This window comes from Octopus sinensis, linkage group LG29 (assembly GCF_006345805.1).
Source record: "Octopus sinensis linkage group LG29, ASM634580v1, whole genome shotgun sequence".
Lineage (NCBI taxonomy): Eukaryota > Metazoa > Mollusca > Cephalopoda > Octopoda > Octopodidae > Octopus > Octopus sinensis.
In genome coordinates, this window is record NC_043025.1 from 15,536,152 (window position 1) to 15,557,816 (window position 21,665).

Here is a 21,665-nt window from a genome sequence, read left to right on the forward strand (position 1 = left end):
AGCATTCCGAATGACCGTCGAATCAAAAACAGAATTCCGCGCGCTTTGTTGGCAGCATGGACGCACTGGGCCGAAGGCAAAAAGGAGGAATCCACCAAGATACCCAGGTCCTTTACCTGATCGGTCCTCTCCAGCAGCAGACGACCCGGCTCGAAATCAAGTTGAGTTGCAGGAGTAGAGCCGACAGGCAGATGACAGCACTTTGACAGGGCGAGGGTGGACAAGGTGACGATGTGGTTGGTATCAGTGAATGAGAGAGAGAGGGCTAGCAATCTGGGTCTGTGTTTTTACAACCCCCCACCCCCGCGACTACTGGGGCGGAAAATGAACGACAGAATACGTAAATACGTACCCAGATTTAAAAAAAAACAAGAAAAAAGCATTCGTGGGACTAAAATTTTTCAAGGCGGTGCTCCAGCATGGGCGCAATCTAATGACAAACAAGTAAAAAACAAAAGATACACAGAAGCACACACACGTATAAATATACATCTTTATAGGTGTGTGTGTGTATAATATTAGTAAAGAGTATGGAGAGCTAATACGGTATACGTCCAGAGGATACATCCCTCCAAACACACACACAATATATATGTATATATATATATAGCGTAGGAGTGGCTGTGTGGTAAGTAGCTTGCTTACCAACCACATGGTTCCGGGTTCAGTCCCACTGTGTGGTATCTTGGGCAAGTGTCTTCTGCTATAGCCTCGGGCTGACGAAAGCCTTGTGAGTGGACTTGGTAGACAGAAACTGAAAGAAGCCCGTCATATATATGTATATATATATATATATATTATATATATATATATATATGTATATATATATATATATAATATATATGTATATATATATATATATGTGTGTGTGTGTGCATGTGTGTTTGTGTGTCTGTCTCCCTAGCATTGCTTGACAACCGATGCTGGTGTGTTTACGTCCCTGTCACTTAGCGAATCGGCAAGAGAGAACCGATAGAATAAGTACTAGGCTTACAAAGAATAAGTCCTGCGGTGCTCCAGCATGGCCACAGTCACATGACTGAAACAAGTAAAAGAGTATATATAGTCGTAGAGGAAGGTCGTCATTATTTTCTGATTCAGCGTTTTCCCGTTGTTGCATCCATCCATTTACACGCACTGCCAATGAGTCATAAAAACAGCTATTTTTAAAGAGCCCAGGTGAGGAGGCAGGTGAGAGTTTCTGTTCTATTCATGAGGCGGTTCGACGAACTTGTGTGTGTGTGTGTCTGTGTGTTGACAAACGTGAGAAAAGAACTACACATCCATCCATATATATACATACATTTATTTACATACACGTACTTATATATAGGTATACACAGACAGACAAAGAGGTACAGAGTCGTTGACCAGGTAACACACATCCGAAAACGTCCTCATTACATGAAAAGACACCTCGCTCTCTCTCCTCTGCCCCCCCACCCCCACTCATTACATAATACTGTCGCACGAGCCTACCGCGGGAAGGGATTAGTAGGTAGATCGGCTTGCTAGAAATAATAGTCAAATCTCCAAATTACGCTATTGTCAATTAAGATATATTATTATCTAGAGAGAGTTGTTCTGGGATCTTTTCGGTTTGAACGGCAGTTTTTTCTAGCAGTGTCATATGAAATTGTCACCCATAATTATGACCCTAGTATCGATATATTGCATTTCAATCTATTTTGGGGTTGGGGGTGGGGGGAAGGGTATCTTTTCTTCTTCAGAAATGTAAATAAACCCAATGTTTCTTAAACGAGGGACATATTCATACGGCACAGAATGTTTTCACCGCAATAAAAGTCATTGATTGGTTGAAATTGCAGAAATTGAAGAAAAAAAAACAACAAATATCTTACAAAGTATAGAATTTTCTCAATAAAGCCAAGAGAAAAAGATGTTTTATAAACACATTCTACCAGTATACGAAGTTTAAAAGGGTTTAGTTAGGTGGAAATTATTTTAAAAAACTGCCGGTCAAACCGAAAAGATTCTTGTTCTATTTTAATGCTTCATTAACACACACACAGGTTCGATTTCCACTCATTTTGTTTTCTAAACGTTTCGTTGCTTCTTGCAACCTCTTCATTAGCCGTTCACTGTCCGTTATCAGAGCTACTATTTGTTTGCTTTAACACACGAATCCACATAAAGAACCTTGCAAAATAAATACGAAATACATACATATATACACATGTACGTATGCACACACATACATATATATACATACATAAACACACACATACATACATACATACATACATACATACATAAATACATACATACATACACACACACACACACACATACATACATAAACACACACACATACATACATACATACATACATAATACATACATACATGCATACATAGTACATACATACATACATACATGCATGCATACATACATACATACATAACACACACACAGGTTCGATTTCCACTCATTTTGTTTTCTAAACGTTTCGTTGCTTCTTGCAACCTCTTCATTAGCCGTTCACTGTCCGTTATCAGAGCTACTATTTGTTTGCTTTAACACACGAATCCACATAAAGAACCTTGCAAAATAAATACGAAATACATACATATATACACATGTACGTATGCACACACATACATACATACATACATAGATATATATACATAGATACATACATAAACACACACACATACATACATACACACACATACATACATAAATACATACATACATACATACATGCATACATAGTACATACATACATACATGCATGCATACATACATACATAAACACACACACATACATACATACACACACACAGAGAGACATGCATGCATACATACATACATTTCATATATACACACATACACAAATACATACATACATACATACATTCATGCATACATACACACACACACACACATACATACATACACACATATGCGCAGGCGTGGCTGTCTTCTTAGTCAGAGGCTGACCAAAGCCTTGTCGTACATGTGTCCCTCTCACAACCACTTGGCAACCGGTACTGGTGTGTTTACGTCCCTGTGACCTAGTGGCTCGGCAAAGGGACCGATACAATAAGTAGCAGACTTAAAAATAAATACTGGCGTCGATTCGTTCGACCAAAAATTCTTCAATACGTGGCTCCAATCTAATTGACTGAAAGTCACGCACACACACACACTCACTCCTCACTCATTTATTCACTCACTCACTCACACACACAAACACACACACACAAACACTCACTCACTTACTCACGCACACACACACAAACACTTATTCACTCTCACACACACACTCACACACAAACACTCACTCACTCACTTATTCACTCTCACACACACACTCACTCACTCACACACACACACACTCACTCCTCACACACTCACACACAAACACACACAAGAACACACACACACGAGCACGTGTGCCTGACACGGTGAGAGAGTTAGTTTTATCCTCCCATCCTAATTTCTTTCATTTCGTTGTCGCAATATCGATTACCAGATCGATACAGGGTGTTCACAGCTCGGTTATATAACACCCACACTGCATAGACACCGTGTAGAAGATATGGGTGGATGAATTTTCTAAATTTCGGTGTGCTGTTTGTTAAGCAGACGTGTGTGTGTGTGCGTATACGAACACACTTTTGTGTGTGTGTGTGTGTGTGTGTGTGCATTCGATCATGCTTGTGTGTGTGTATGCATGTGCACATTTGTGTGCGTGTGTATACACATCAGGGATCTTTTCCGTTTCAACAGCAGTTTTTTCTAGCGGTGTCATATGAAATTGTCACCCATAATTATGACCCTAGTATCGATCTATTGCATTTCAATCTGTTTTAGGGTTAGGGGTAGGGGAAGGGTATCTTTTTTTTCTTCAGAAATGTAAATAAATCCAATCTGTTTCTTAAATGAGGGACATATACCATGTCCAAATATAAACACGACAGGATGGCAATGGCTTGAACGGTTTTTACCATCGTCCTGCTCGAATCACGTTGACCTGTTGCTCAACAACAAATATATTCAACAAATCCGTTATCTCACCTCACAGAAGACTCTGTGATGCGAAATCAACTCATTTAGTATGATGAACTCAACACTGACAATCAACATGTTAATTCATCAACCATATTTTTCATGTTTGTATCTGAACCCTCTTTTAAAGGAAACAATATCCAAAGAATGGTCATTTTGCCAGTTTAACAAATAAAAACACACGCACTATATATTTGGTGTTACTTTGCTTCAGCGTTATTTATATTTTACATTAATCTTAATCTTGTTTTGGCCAGAGATCTTTCGTCACACTCCTGTTGATTTTTTAATGGCTTTGCGGGGTGACTGGGGAAATGTAAAGATGTGCACGGCCACCCTTGGACGGTTTTGAATGACCATAGAAAGTGTGAGCCCTCTAACTGAAAAATTGCGGATTTGTATAAAGGACACGCATGCAGACATTTTGCCATTTATATATAGAGAGATAAAGAATGATTAATTTTGAAGGCGGATCCACTGAAGTAAATGAAGTCGATGGGAAGCAACTCAATTTATTAACAGGTCCGCAAATCAACTGAGAGACTTTAGAGTTAGTTCCCTTGTAATGTGACGTTTTATACTGATTCTAAACATAAGACTAACGGTTGAACCAGAACGACATATGCCATGCATGAGTGGTGTTCTGGGTTTTAACCTTATTGTTTTCAGTCAAGATAGCGTGGCCATGCTGGGGCATCACTTCAAAGGTTCTTAGTAGATCGTATCGATCCCTCCTCTCGATTCAGAATATTTTACAAACCCCTATTTGTCCCACAGCTGACTTTCAGGGAATAAACGAATTCAGACAAGTCTAAACACAGACATTGTGTGTGTGTGTGTGGAGGCGTGGCTGTGTGGTAAGAAGCTTGCTTCCCAACCACATGGTTCCGGGTTCAGTCTCACTGTGGGCACTGTCTTCTACTATAGCACCAGATCGACCAAAGCCTTGAGAGGATGTGGTAGAACAGAGACTCAAATAAGTTCGTCGCGCGCACGTGTCATAGCCATGAGACGGTGTTGGTTAGTTTACGTCCATGTAATCTAGCGGTTCGGCAAAAAGTAGGAATTATAGAAAAGTCTTTTACTCCTTTTACTTGCTTCAGTCATTTGACTGCGACCATGCTGGAGCACCGCCTTTAGTCGAACAAATCGACCCCAAGACTTATTCTTTGTAAGCCTAATACTTATTCTATCGGTTGTCTTTGCCGAACTGCTAGCATAACGGGGACGTAAACACACACCAACATCGGTTGTCAAGCGATTGGGGGGGGGGACTCAAACACACGTATGTATATATATATATATATATATATATATGACAATTATTTGGTAGCCATGATTAGACTCCGAGTTTCGGATGTCGGGGTGAAAATCCACACATCCACACGCGCGCACAATGTGTGCGTGTGTGCGGGTATGTTCGTATATAGATGTGTGTGTGTGCGTGCATACGAGTATGTGCGTAATTAGACATGTTTTACTTGTTTTTTTTAATACATTTTTACACATTTTCCTGTATTTTGCCTTTAGCCCTGCTTTTTCTTGTGCATGTGCGTATATGGACGTGTGTATGAACCTTTTTGGTGCGCGCGTGTGTGTAGGGGGATTGTGTGTGTGTGTGTGTATATATATATTTATATATATATATAAATATATATATATTTGGCGAAAGGTGTAGGTGAGAATGTGTGTGTTTCAAGTGAGGGTGGATGAGTGTATACTTATAGGGTGTGTGGGCGTGCATGTGTAGGTATGGACATGAGAGCTTACGCGAATACTATGAACATTTTTACCCCCTTACTCTTACTCCTTCCCCTTACTTAGCGGTCATTCAAATAGCTCTTTTGTCTTAATAACGGTCAATCACACAGTAATTTCCCTTTGTATAACGGTCATTTCTTCCGATGTCCGGATAACTGAAGAGATGGCGGCGTGGACTTCCACCTCGACATCCGAAACTCGGAGTTTTATCATGGCTAACGAATAATTGTCTCGTATTACATTTACAGATAAATTCCTCTATTTACATAATATCCAGGTCTCTTTCATTGTCTTACCATTTCTTTCAACATATATATATACACACACACATAGACGGCGGAATCCTTTTCAGTTTCCGTTTACCAAATCTACTCAGAAGGCTTTGGTAGGCCTGAGGCTATAGAAGATAGTTGCCCAAGGTGCCACGCAGTGCGACTGAACCTAGAACCATGTGGTTGGTAAGCAATCTTCTTAACACACAACCATGTCTGTGCCTAGAAAATAAAACTAACAGAGGAGTCGATCTGTGCGACTAAAACCCTTCGTGGAATCATTCCAGCATGGCCGCAGTCAAATGACTAAAAGCCGTCGAAGACGGTGTATGAGCATCCAGCATTTGGCGAGCGACCTGCACAAATGATTTGGTTTTGTAAGAGATCAAATCGGTGTTGCCTGAACAGGTGCGCGGTGTAGCACGCGTCAGGTGTGGAAGTGATCGCAGAGTAACATGAAATGATGTGTTTTGCCCGAGAAGACAACGCAGCACTCGGTCTAGGAATCGAAACTGCGATCGTGAGTGCAACAGCCTAACCGCTGAGCCGATGACTGCCTCCGGTGCATTCTTCGCTGCCGTCGGGTGGATCGTGTTCCCACCACCAATCTCCGACATCGCCTGTCTCTGCGGCCCCTTCCATCTGTCCTTCTGCAACGGCACTTGCGGTGGTTTGGCCATGCATGTAGGCGTCCGGTGGGTGAACTGAGCCGTGATGTCCTTCTCCCGACTCCACTTCCCAACTGGCGGAAACGTGCGGGTGGGCAGCTGAAGACCTGGGTTACGACGATCAAGGAGGACCTCTCCGTGTTCACGGGTCCGAAGGTGGTCGGCCTGTGCCGATGGAACCGTGACTGGCTCGCTATCTCCAGTGAACTGGCGCAGGACCGTCGTGCGTGGGCTGCCATGGTTCGAGATGGCTCGAGGGTGGTAGAAGAAGCCGACTCAACCCACCCAGGGTGAATGTCGCCTCAAGTACAAGTAAGTACCACTGAGCCATGCGTCCTCACACACACAAACTTACATCAAAGATCGAAGTTATCTCCCCTGCATAATTCAGCCTCGAATTTCGTTTCAACGTTATTTCGTTCTTATTTTCCATTTTCGTTTCCGCTTGGAAATGGAAACGTCGTAACCATCACCCCTTCACAGGGCCCCAGGAATTGGTGAAGGGATGTGGGAAGAACAGAATAGCTTTATATTTTCAAACCCGCAAAACTGAATCGATGAAATACTCGCACTTTGAATCTATCAAGCACCGGACGGTGTTAAAGCTGGGCGACGCATTAATAGGTAGGCGTGTGTGTGTGTTCATGTTTGTCACCCCACCATCATTTGACAACCGGTGTTGGTGTGTTTATGTTCTCATAATTTAGCAGTTTGACAAACGAGTCCAATAGAATAAGTACAAGGCTTAAAAATAAGTGCTGGGAGTCGAATTGCTTGACCAAAACACAGGGTGGTGCTCCATCATGGCCACAGTCAAATCACTGAAACTCGAATAAAAGAATAAACACATACATATATTATATATAGGTGCAGGAGTGGCTGTGTGGTAAGTAGCTTGCTTACCAACCACATGGTTCCAGGTTCAGTCCCACTGCGTGGCACCTTGGGTAAGTGTCTTCTACTATAGCCTCGGGCCGACCAAAGCCTTGTGAGTGGATTTGGTAGACGGAAACTGAAAGAAGCCCGTCGTATATATATGTATATATATATATATATATATATATGCGTGTTTGTGTGTCTGTGTTTGTCCCCCTAGCATTGCTTGACGACCGGTGGTGGTGTGTTTATGTCCCCGTCACTGAGCAGTTCGGCAAAAGAGACCGATAGAATAAGTACTGGGCTTACAAAAAAAGAATAAGTCCTGAGGTCGATTTGCTCGATTAAAGGCGGTGCTCCAGCACGGCCGCAGTCAAATGACTGAAACAAGTAAAAGAGAGAAAGAGAAATACATGTATATATATGTATGCACACATACCTCCAAGCTACGAAGTAGTCCCAAGCTGTTGTCTGCATCTTCCGTCCCATTCACAACGTAGTCCTCATCTTGTACAATGAACTGCGTCACTGCTGGACATCTTACAAGCACAAAGGATGGACACAGCCTCTCACTGACATTATATTCACCATCAGTAGAGGAATGTACGTGTGTGTATGTGTATAAGCAGGTACTCCTACATATACAAGAATGTGAGTGTATGTGTGTATATGTAAATCTCTCTCTCTCTCATATATATATATATATATATATATATGTATGTATCTACCTATCTATGTATATATCTGTCTATCTATGTATATATCTGTCTATCTATGTATATATCTGTCTATCTATGTATGTATATCTTTTTACGATCCCTTTTGATCGAAAACCAAACCCCCTTTTTTATCCCCAAAAGAAATGTCTACCTTGTAATTTGTCCAGTCTTTGTCCAGCCCTGTGTGGCTAATAAACATATCTATCTATCTATATATATATATACATACATATACATATATATATACATACATACACATATATATAGATACATACATATACATACATACATACATACATATATATATATACATACATATATATATACGTACATACATACATACATATATATATATACATACATATATATATACGTACATACATACATACATACATATGTATATAGATATTTATCAATATTTAGCGGAAGCAACAGAGTGACTCAAGGTGCAAGAGGTTTGTGCAGAGGCACTTACCAAACTTTGGTGAGTGCCAACGCACGAAGCTCTTGGAACTTGAATCACCCTGTTATGTCTGATAAATATTAATAAAAATATACACATACTCATATTTCAAGTCCTATTTTTCCTGTTTGTTCCAACATCATATATATGTATATACATACATACATACATACATACATACACACACACACACACACACATATATATATATGATGAAATATATTGATGGCCACTCCACAATTATTTTTTTCCAATGTCATGTTTATCAGCAAGGACACTAAATATTACACACACACATTTTATTTTACAGTGTGTGTGTGTGTGTGTATGCATGTATATATATAGGCGCAGTAGTGGCTGTGTGGTAAGTAGCTTGCTTACCAACTACATGGTTCCGGGTTCAGTCCCACTGCATGGCACCTTGGGCAAGTGTCTTCTACTACCACCTTGGGCCGACCAAAGCCTTGTGAGTGGATTTGGCAGACGGAAATTGAAAAAAGCCTGTCGTATATATGTATATATATGTATGTATGTGTGTATGTTTGTGTGTCTGTGTTTGTCCCCCTAGCATTGCTTGACAACTGATGCTGGTGTGTTTATGTCCCCGTCACTTAGTGGTTCGGCAAAAGAGACCGATAGAATAAGTACAGGGCTTACAAAGAATAAGTCCCGGGATCGAGTTGCTTGATTAAAGGCGGTGCTCCAGCATGGCTGCAGTCAAATGACTGAAACAACTAAAAGAGTAAATGAGTAAGAGTAATATATATATATATATATATATATATATATATATATATCTAAAATCAAAATGAGGGTGAAAAATTGGTTATTAATTTTATAACATCAATTTAACACCAGTGGTCTAGCATATAAAAAACTGAGATTCAGTAAATTCGGGTCTCTTTCTAGCGTAAGAGTTTCCACACAGTGGTTCCCTCTTATATTTATGTATGTGTGTGTATATATATATATATATATTTATGACATACACACACAACTCTCACTGTCTCTCTACACATACATATATACACACACAATATATCTCTCACCGGCCATCCCTATACATGCATGCATATACACCCGCCCACCCCACAAACCCATATGTATATAAATATATGCACATAAAAACATTCTAGAGATGTAATACCTAAGATAACGAGGCATGCAACCCCCCCACCCCACCCCGTGCCTCGACAACACCAAACTATGTGGAGGAATTCCATGCAGATAAGACCAGTGACTCATCACCATTATGAAAATAGTGGTGGTCATGATTGGAGTGTTGATAAGGGCAAACACATCATCGCACCAATGGGAAGTTAAACAAAACAACAACAACAATACTTTCTGCTATAAGCACAAGGCCTGAAATTTTGGGGGAGGGGGACTATCGATTACATTGACCCCAGTGTTCTACTGGTACTGATTTATCAAAAGCACCAACCGTTCGTGGCTGTTTGCCAGCCTGCTCTGGCCCCCTGTGCCGGTGGCACGTAAAAAACACCCACTACACTCACAGAGTGGTTGGCGTTAGAAACAGCTGTAGAAACACTGCCAATTCAGACTAGAGCCTGGTGCAGCCTCCATGGCTTACCAGACCCCGGTCAAACCGTCCGACTCATAGAGACTGGTGCTGCCTCCATGGCTTACCAGACCCTGGTCAAACCGTCCGACTCATAGAGACTGGTGCTGCCTCCATGGCTTACCAGACCCTGGTCAAACCGTCCGACTCATAGAGACTGGTGCTGCCTCCATGGCTTACCAGACCCCGGTCGAACCGTCCGACTCATAGAGACTGGTGCTGCCTCCATGGCTTACCAGACCCCGGTCGAACCGTCCAACCCATGCTAGCATGGAAAACGGACGTTAAATGATGATGATGATGATGATAAGAATGAAAGGCAAAATCAAACTCAATGGAATTTGAACTCAGAATGTAAAAACGGACAAAATGCCACAAAGCATTTCACCCGGTCTGCTAACGATTCTGCCAGCGCATCACCGTATATTATAACAACAACAAAAATAATAATAATAATGATGATTTCAAATTTTGGCACAAGCCAGCAATTTCAGGGATGGGGTAAGTCAATTACATCGACCCCAGTGTCCCACTGGTACTTTTTTTATCGACCCTGAAGGGATGAGAGGCAAAGTTGACCTTGGCAGGTTTTGAACTCAGAATGAAGTGGCAGCCGAAATACTGTTAAGTATTTTGCCTGGTGTGCTAACGATTCTGCCAGCTCGCTGCCTTATTTATAATAATTATTATTTCAAATTTTTGCCACAAGGGCAGCTTGGGGGAGGAGGGGAAGAGTCGATTACATCGACCCCAGTGTTCAACTGGTACTTATTTAATCGACCCCAAAAGGATGAAAGGCAAAGTCAACCTCGGTGGAATTCGAACTCAGAATGTGGCAACGGGCGAGACACCGCTAAGCATTTCATCCAGAAAGCTAATTATTCACAGCCAGCTCGACTAAAAATTCAAGGTGGTGCCCCAGCATGGCCAAAGTGAAAGATTAAAGAAGCTACAAGTGCAGTTAATAAATTCATATTGCAACCATGAGGCATCAGGTTTCAATTCCACTTTGCAGTACCTCAGACTGACCATTAGTAAAAATTGGTAGAAAGAAACTGTAAGGAAGCCTAATATATATTTGAGGATCAATTTTCCATTCGATGCTAGTATATGTTGGATAGGGTTTGTCATGGTTGGAATCGGCTCTTGTTCAGCGATATCCCTCCTTGAATGAGTTGGATGTGCCTCATTTTTGGCAGGGTCATGGCTGGATGCCCTTTCTGTCACCAACCATGCTACGGAGTGGACTGGTAACTGGCAATATTTTATTGCCGGTCTATAATATACATAATACACCAGCACTATAAATATACATACACACACACGTAGACATATATATACATATACACATGCCCATATACATATGCTCACACATGTACGCATCCAAAAACAAACATATATACACAGACAAATGCAAACAGAAAAGTACATGCAGACACACACACACACACACACACACACACACAAGCATTCAGATCTTGTGATTTTGTAAGGAAATCAATATTCTCTTTTTTGTTTTTCTGTCTGCCAGTTTCGGAAAAGCAGGGTTATTAATCATAATTAACACAGATTCTGCCTTGGATTTAGGTCAATGCTTCCTGACTGTTTTTCTTTCTATCGACCCCTTTGATTACCATTTTATTCTGGTGGTTCCCCCACCCTGTAGCCATTCATCATTTAACATCTGCCTTCCATGGATGGGACGGTACCACAAGCCTGCACCAGACTTCTGTGACTGTTTTGGCAGGATTTTGACAGCTGGATGCCCTTCACAACACCAACCATTCAGCAGAGTGGACTTAGTGCTTTTTATGTGGCACCAGCACAGGCGAGGTCAGTTGTGGCAAGGTTTTTACAGCTGGATGCCCTTCACAACACCAACCACTTTACAGTGTGGACTGGGGTGCCTTTAGAGTGGCACCTGCACTGACAGGGTCACCAAGACAAAAAAAAAAAGAAAAAAGAAAAAAAAAACTTGCTTTATAGATACTTCTTTCCAGATTCCTATTGTGTTCTTCCCACATTTCCTTGTGTAGGTTTGAAATTACATTCACTAGGAGAACATTTCAGTGCCAGAATGATGTTAAAACGGTAGAAAAAGAGACCTTGCTGTTCCTTGCAACAAATACATCAAACACATAATTTTGTCATGGACCCTTAATTTACTTCTATAAACCCCCAATTTACTATTTTGCTCCCTATTTTGTTTTCCCTATTTCGTTTTCCACATTTCCACTTTTGCAGATTTTTCGCAACAACACTCTCAGAAAGAACAGGTCTCAGTGGCCAGAAGCAGGTTAGCCCTTTACTGCTTAAACTGACTACATCCGGCCAAAATATTTCTACTTGTTTTATATTCAAATTGGCCAGATCCAGCCTCTCACACTTCCCATACAATGCTCTCCTTCAAATGAGCAATCGCATCATCAAAAGCTATGAGATAATGCAGGATTAATTGAAAACAATACGCATTATATTTGACAGGGGAATCCGGATGCTAAAAGGCTGAACTACATAGAATATTAGGGTCTTTTCGGTTTGAACGGCAGTTTTTTCTAGCGGTGTCACATGAAATTGTCACCCATAATTATGACCCTAGTATTGATCTATTGCATTTCAATCTGTTTTAGGGTTCGGGGTAGGGGGAAGGGTATCTTTTTTTCTTCAGAAATGTAAATAAAACCAATCTGTTTCTTAAACGAGGGACATATTCATACAGCACAGAATGTTTTTTTTTACCTCAATAGACATCATTGATTGGTTGAAATTGCAGAAATTGAAGAAAAAAAACAACAAATATCTTACAAACCATAGAATTTTCTCAATAAAGCCAAGAGAAAAAGATGTTTTATAAACACATTCTACCAGTATACGAAGTTTAAAAGTGTTTAGTTACGTGGAAATTATTTTTAAAAACTGCCGGTCAAACCGAAAAGATCCGAATATTAGAGAAAGAAACCAAGTTGCTTCTTCTAATATAAAATTTATTGAGGGGGGAAATCCTTGAAATCCATTCTATGTCTCAGGAAAGCCCTACATAAAGGCCTTTTCTGTCTTTGTTTCTCTGAAGGGATTAAAGAAATCCTAAAACTGTCATTGAAAAATAGGCAGCAAGAAATCCTTCAGATGCCACAAAGAAGATTAAAGAATCTTCATCTTAATCCTTTTGTTAACATATTTTGAAAATAAACAGGAATTTGGTAAAATATTAAAACAGGAAGCATGTATCACAGAACCAGTCTCAGATGGGTTGGTATCGAAAGGGTTAAGACAAATATTAATGGAAAGATCCGGAAGGCTGAATCAGATGACTGGGAGATTTCTGTAGAATTACACTGCCTTTGTTGCAATTCATTTTGAGAATAATGAAGAATTTGGTAAAAATAACCTTGCCATTATTAATCTGTTGTTTGGAACATAAATGAACATGGAATTTTGAGGGAAGGTTTTGAGATCAGTTTAAAACAGGAAGTTTGTATCATAGAACCAGTGGGGGTGGTCTCAGGTGGATTGGTATCAAAAGGCGGCAAGCTGGCAGAAACGCTAGCACGCCGGGCGAAATGCTTAGCAGTATTTCGTCTGCGTTACGTTGTGAGTTCAAATTCCGCCGAGGTCGACTTTGCCTTTCATCCTTTCGGGGTCGATAAATTAAGTACCAGTGCGTAACTGGGGTCGATGTAATCAACTTAATACCTATGTCTGTCCTTGTTTGTCCCCCCTGTGTTTAGCCCCTTGTGGGTAATAAAGAAATGGGTATCAAAAGGGTTAACCAAGACCTTGTGTAGCCTAAATTCCCTTTCAATCCCCTATTAAGGTCATTCCCCATCCCCTGTAAAGTCCTTTTACTGGCAAAAGTGTGCTAGGATTCCTCTACCGCAGTGAATATGTTGTACATCGTTATAAGATAATTAAAAGTAATTAAACAAAACGAAACACATCTGTGTATATTTAACCAAATTATCGCTAATTACTGTGAATTCCTAATCTCATGGAATTCTGGGGTTCCAGGAAAGATTGGTTGGGGTACGCTCTATTGAATCGATGGATAAACTAGATTTTCACATGCAGTAAGTTACCTACAGGTCTGTATTTTGTTGAGAGAGGGAGAGGTAGGTAGAGAGGGAGATAGGTAAAGAAAGAGAGAGAGAGACAGAAAGATAGATACATATTGATAAAAATAGACAGAAACTAACAGACTAAGAGAGAGAGAGAGAGAGAGAGAGAGAGAGAGAGTAAAGCTGAAAGAGATAAATAGTTTTAGAAAGATTAAGGAAGATATGGAGACAGACCAAAAATTGGGGGAGAGAGAGAGATGTAAAGAAAGAAAAACAGAGAGATTACATAGAGAGAGGGAGAGATTAGAATGATGTAGGGGGGGGGGTAAAACAGCAGAAAACAAATAGGAAAAAAGAAAAAAGGGATGTTCAGTGCCAGACAAAAATGTTAATAGAAATAATTCTGTGAATGGAATCAATTTTGTACCAAGAGGAAGAGAAGGGGGGGGGGGGGAGAAGAGAGAGAGAGAGAGAATTCTAAACCATTTCCTGCCAGAACTTCTCATGGGAGAGATATGAAATGTCAAAAGAGAGAGAGAGATAGGTTAGGCAGGAGGAGAATAGATTTCATAGAAAAAAACACACATAAAACACACAGAGGATCTGCTCAGATAATAAGTGTGTGTGTGTGTGTGTGTGTGTGTGTGTGTGTGTGTTTGTGCGTGTGTGTGTGTATGTGTGTGTGTGTGTCTGTATGTGTTTGTGTGTGTGTGTGTGTGCGTGTGTGTGTGTTTGTGCGTGTGTGTGTGTATGTGTGTGTGTTGTCTGTATGTGTTTGTGTGTGTGTGTTTGTGTGTGTTTGTGTGTGTGTGTGTTTGTGCGTGTGTGTGTGTTTGTGCGTGTGTGTGTGTTTGTGCGTGTGTGTATGTGAGTGTTTGTGTGTGTGTGTGTGTTTGTGAGTGTTTGTGAGTGTATGTGAGTGTTTGTGAGTGTTTGTGTGTGTGTCTGTGTGTGTGTGTGTTTGTGTTTGTGTGTTTGTGTGTGTGTGTGGGCATGAGCACACACACACACACACTATTTTAATGTTAATTAATACAAGTGAGTATCTTGTTATTTAAATGTTTAGGATGAGTTGCTAATTAAGATAAGAAATTTTAAGACTAATTAACCTCATTAGAGAGATGAAACACGTGTTTTATATATTTGTTTAATTTCCAATCACCAACAGGTGTCTCATTGCTGGGTGTGTACTAGATTAGAATTAGTCAATTTTACTCTGTGTGTGTGTGTGTGTGTGTGTGTGTGTGTGTGTGTGTGTATGTGTGTGTGTGTGGTGCGGGTTTGGTTGTGAAACGAGAAGTTTATTTCCGAACCACATGGTTCTGGGTTCAGTCCCACTGCATGACACCTAGGGCAAGTGTCATCTACTTATAGCCTCAGGTGACCAAAACCTTGAAAGTGGGTCTGGTAGATGGAAATGGAAAGAAGCCCGTTGTGTGTGTGTGTGTGTGTGTGTGTGCCCCCCCCCCACTGCTGCTTGACAACTAGTGTTGGTATGTTTGCATTCTCATAACTTAGCAGTTCAGCAAATGAATCCACTAGCATTATGTACCAGGTTAAGAAAAAAGAAAGTATTGGGGTTGATTCATCTAAAATTCTTCATGGCAGTGCTCCAGTATGGCCACAGTCTCATGAGTGAAACAAGTAGAAAATAAGATATATACACATACACACACACATATATACACACCTTCCTTCCAAGCACATATATACACACCTTCCTTCCAAGCACATATATACACACCTTCCTTCCAAGCACATATATACACCCCTTCCTTCCAAGCACATATATACACACCTTCCTTCCAAGCACATATATACACCCCTTCCTTCCAAGCACATATATACACACCTTCCTTCCAAGCACATATATACACCCCTTCCTTCCAAGCACATATATACACCCCTTCCTTCCAAGCACATATATACACACCTTCCTTCCAAGCACATATATACACCCCTTCCTTCCAAGCACATATATACACACTTTCCTTCCAAGCACATATATACACACCTTCCTTCCAAGCACATATATACACACCTTCCTTCCAAGCACATACATACACACTTTCCTTCCAAGCACATATATACACACATTCCTTCCAAGCACATATATACACACCTTCCTTCCAATCACATATATACACACCTTCCTTCCAATCACATGCTACACACCTTCCTTCCAAGCACTGCTGTAAACAGGGAAAGTGAGCTAGAACATTAAAACTTAGCACACATGGACAGCAGAGGTCAAGGTCAGTCTGTGCCCACCGGTTTTACTCTGCATGCCTTAGCCTCGTTACTATGGCAACAGTCCGGATACTTATTGATCAAACCATGTATTTACATTTATATTTACTTGTTTCACTCATTTGACCCCAGGACTTATCCTTTGTAAGCCTTGTACTTATTCTATTGGTCTCTTTTGCCAAACCATTAAGTTATGGGGACGTCAACACACCAACATCGGTTGTCAAGCAATGACACAAGGACAAAGACAAACAAACAGACACACAAATATGTACACGTATGTACACACACACACATACATACGATGGGTCATCTAAACTATTTTTCAGTCACTTTGATCTGTGACAGTCATCAGGCGTCTTATTCTTGGGTCAGAGATTAAACTTATTGATTGTTAGTGTAAATATTGGAAATAAACACTAAACTAAGTTCAGAAACACAGGTACCTGGTTCAAATCCAGATTAGTACACTCTCTGCCATATAGTGGGACTGAACCCAAAACCATGTGATTGGCAAGAAAACCTCTTACCATGAATGTTTTTTTTATTTAAATTTATTAATAATGCTTCTTCTCTTATGAAAAATTTAATCAGTCTGATAATTTAGAAAGTTAACAAATACACAGTTACTGTTTAGTATGCTGAGAACCTTTTATTTCTTTTTTTTTTATTTTCAATTTGGTTAATTAATATTAATTAAAGTTTAACTTGAAATGGAAATCCAGAAGGCCAATTTGGTTGGATACGAAAGAGAGAGAGAGCATAAAGAAAGTTGGGGGTGGTTGCCATGATGAGATTGATCAAAGCTTGGAAAGGAAGGAGATTAGAAGCCACGGGTTTAAGGATAACGGTTGGCATTGATTACGGTGGTGGTGGGGTGGCGTTATATTGGTATGCTGGGTGGAGCTGTTTACATATTGGTGATTTTGTAAAGGTACTTACATCCTCAGTTATCGGCAAGACAGCTTTGCAAATATAATAAAAATAAATTTATATTATAGACGTATAAAAAGAAATAGAGAGAGAGAGATAGAGAGAGAGAGAGAGGAAATAGAGAGAGAAAGAAATAGAGAGAGAGAGAGAGCGAGAGAGGAGGGACTTTTTGTCTTGGCCGGAGCATCATTAAAAAATGATTCTTGTTATTACAGTGGGGTGGGGTGGGGGAAGACCATATAAGTCTGTTTGTTCTTCATTAAGTGCTAATGATTTAGTCATCTGTGAATGGCTTTTGTCAATAAAGGACAGGCAAGAAGATATATATATACATATATATATAAATATATAAATACACACACACAAATTAAAATTACAAGAGGAGAGAGAGAAGAGAGAGAAGAGAGAGAGAGAGAGAAGAAGGAAGAGAGAGAGAGAAAAGAGAGAAGAGAGAGAAAAGAGAGAAGAGAAAAAGAAAGAGAAAAGAGACGAGAAGAGAAAGAGAGAGGAGAGAAAGAAAGAGGAGGGAGAAAAGAGAAAGAGAGAGGGAAGAGGAGGGAAGAGAAAGGTAGAGAAAAGAGAGAGCGAGAAGAGAGAGGTAAGAGAAACAAAAAGAGAGGGAAGAGAGAGAAAAGAGAGAGATAAGAGAAAGAGAAAAAAGGGAAGAGGAAAAGAGAGAGATAAGAGAAAGAGAAAAAAGGGAAGAGGAAAAGAGAGAAGAGAAAGAGAGAGGGAAGAGAAAGAGAAGAGGGAAGAGAAAGAGAGAGAAGAGAAAGGGAGAGAAGAGAAAGGGAGAGAAAAGAGAGAGAAGAGAAAGGGAGAGAAAAGAGAGAGAGAAAAGAGAAGAGAAAGAGAGGGGAGAAAGGTAAGAGAAAGAAAAAGGGAAGAGAGAAGAGAAAGAGGAGAGAGAGAGAGAGAAGAGAGAGAGAAAAAAGAGAAGAGGAAAAGAGAGAAGAGAAAGAAAATCGAGAGAGAGAGAGAGAGAGAGAGAGAGAAGAAAAGGAGATACAAAAAAAAAAAAAAGAGATAGAGATGTGGTCCCTTACCTTCTGTGGAAGTGAGCCCTGCTTTGGAGGCATGGTTAAAAAATGTTATTTCTGTTGTTGAGATTTTCGTAAAGGGGTTTTCTTGTTGTTCCGGAGTAATATTGGGGGGAAGAGGGGGAGTCACTAATTGTTCCACAGTTAATTAATTTTTTATATATATAATTTTTTTAACTTGTTTTTCCTGTAGTTTTTTTCCACTTTTTATTTAGGGTTTTTTCTCTTATTTTTTGTTTGTTTGTGAGCCCGTTTGCGTGACCCTTTATTGGGTTGTGTTACGGTCAGCCAAACTTTGCCATCGTCGTAAAACCAGCAACGCCCAGTCCATTCTCTCAGAGACAATGGACAATGGGCAAGAGGCGAGATGAGGTAAAACTATCTGATGACGATGACAGACTGAATCTTTGCTAACGACTTCATCATGACGAAGACAGCCGGACAACAGGGGACACCTGGAATTAAATAGAAAAATAAAATGAAAGATTAACGAAATAAAACAAAAAAAAAACAAGCCAAGTAGTGCAGTTAAGAAATTCACTTCCCAACTATGAGGTTTCAGGTTCAATCCCATCGAGTAGCACCTTGGGCAAATGGCATTGAATATATTTGAGCGTTGTTAGTGGATTTAGAAGGCAGAAACTGTATGGAAGCCCATCATAGGCAAATGTGTGCATCTATTTGTTTTAACCCCACACTGCTTGACAACAGGTGTTGGTTTGTTCACATCCCTCTGACTTAGCAGTTTGGCATAAATAGATTGATGGAATAAATACCAGATTTAAAAGAAATTCCAAAGGTTGATTCGTCCGCTTAAAACCTTCAAAATGGTGTCCCGGAATAGCCAATGTCCAATAACTAAAAACAACAATAAAAACAAGAGAGGGAAAGAAAAAAAAAAGAACTTGCCATTTACCACATTTTGGCCATGCTGGGGCACTGCTTCTTAGAGTGTTTTTCTTTTAGTCAATCACATCAATAGCTGCTTCTGTCAATTGACTGTGGCCATGATAGAGCACCAAGCCCCATCTTGAAGAATTTTTAGTCAAGGACTTCTTTTTTTTTGTTTTTGAAGTCTGGCTCTGCTATTGTTCTCTTTTGACAAAAGCTATGGGGATGTAAACAAACCATCACCAGTTGTTAAGTGGTGATGAGGGATAAAACTATACACGCACACACACATAAGTGAAGCAGACAAAATCCAGGCTACATGTGTTTCATAGGTAGCAGATCATTGGCAGTAATAATTATCCAAACGAGGGCTAATCCGCTAGCTACTCATTGGGCCAAGGGAGTTAACAAGGGATTCCAAGTTGTCTTGTAGGAGATTCCGATCGAATCTCCAGCTTCTTTTAGTTTCTGTCTGCCAAATCTGCTCACAAGGGTTTGTTTGATCAGCCCAAGGCTATAGTAGAAGACACTTGCCCAAGGTGCCACGCAGTGGAACTGAACCCAGGACCATATGGTTGGGAAGCAAACTTTTTCACACATCCACACTGGTGCCTCTTATTCCAAACTGCTATGTATTTTGTCAGTCTATAAATCTAACGACCAAGTTGCTATCCTTGGTGTTTACTCCCCCCCCCCCGCTCCATAACCCTATTCAAGCACTTTACCAACAACCAATATATAACTGCCTGTCATTGTTTCTCTCACATTACTCCCTCCCCACCCCCTTTCCATGCCTGTCATTGTTTCTCCCATCACTTTATTTTTAAACACACACAAAAAAAAGTGTGTTTGATGTAACAAAAACTTATTGAAATTTATTTTTGAAACCTTATTCAATCGTTTGCTTTGTCCCGTCTCTCAAATGTGATCCACAAAACAGTCTTCGTCATCCATGCAGCATCACATTCCCAATTTCTTTTTTCAATTACAAGAGTAATTTGGAACTTATGGAAAGAAACCTTTATATTACTCAGGGCCTCACAGAGGCAAAGTGGCTGAGTATTTTGAGTGTTTGGCCTCGTGGAGGCAAAGTGGTTGAGCTCCTTGGGCCACATGGAGGTAAAATAGCTGAGTTCTTTTCAAGTGTTGGGCCTCATGGAGGTGAGGAAGCTGAGTTCCTTTTGAACGGGAGTCACCGAGGCAAGGTGGTTGTGTTCCTTTCGAGTGTTGGGCCTCATGGAAGCAATGACTGAGACCTTTGGCATCATGTCATGCTTGAGAAGAAGACCCATGAAACCGAGCAAAATTGCAGCATGGACATGTGGTAAATGATGATGATGAAACAAAGACTAACAAAAACTCTGTAAACAAGTGTAGACATTCAGGGCAATGTTATGGAAATGCTTTGGACAGGCAAAAGGCTGACGTTGCAGATGGCCCCACCGTAAAGACACTTTGGGTATAACACAAATTCACCAGCATCACACTAAGGCTGTCTCTTCCAAAAGAACTGCTCAACCCTAGGCCTCTCCTGTCTGACCCTAATATGAGAGACAGGACATATTTCTCTGGCATCCATGCATCATATGATGATACACATTCCCAGTTTCTTTCTCCAATTACGGACAGTAACTCGGGACTTAGGAAAGCTTTATTTTACTCAGAATATATGAAACAAGCATCATCGTTTAACGTCCGCTTTCCATGCTAGCATGGGTTGGACGATTTTGACTGAGGGCTGGTGAGCCAGATGGCTGCACCAGTCTCCAATCTTGATCTGGCAGAGTCTCTACAGCTGGATGCCCTTCCTAATGCCAACCACTCCGAGAGTGTAGTGGGTGCTTTTTACGTGCCAAGGCACGGGGGCCAGTCAGGCGGTTCTGGCAATGACCTCGCTCGAATCTTTTTACACATGCTACCGGCACAGGTGCCAGTAAGGTGATGTTGGTAACAATCATGCTCGAAGGGTGCCCTTTTACGTGCCACTGGCACGGAAGCCAGTTGGCTGCTCTCGCAACAATCACACTCGGATGGTGCTCTTGGTACCCTGCTAGCACGGGCACAAGTGCCAGTAAGGCGACGCTGGTAACGATCACGCTTGAATGGTGCCTTTTAAGTGC

General features: G+C 40.7%; 1 protein-coding gene across 3 annotated transcripts in view; it reads right to left on the reverse strand.

Annotated features, from left to right (window-relative positions):
* Positions 1–21,665, reverse strand: part of LOC115226186 (cytospin-A) — a 193,900-nt gene that overhangs the window by 73,842 nt on the left and 98,393 nt on the right. For 2 of the 3 annotated variants that reach the window (XM_036514995.1, XM_029797190.2), the window contains one exon: positions 18,661–19,109. In XM_036514995.1, coding sequence (XP_036370888.1) covers positions 18,661–18,693 — 33 coding nt within the window. In that variant the 5' untranslated portion in view covers positions 18,694–19,109. Of the gene's footprint in view, positions 1–17,623; positions 17,647–18,660; positions 19,110–21,665 lie in introns of all 3 variants that reach the window. The other variant, XM_029797192.2, reaches the window with a different exon arrangement.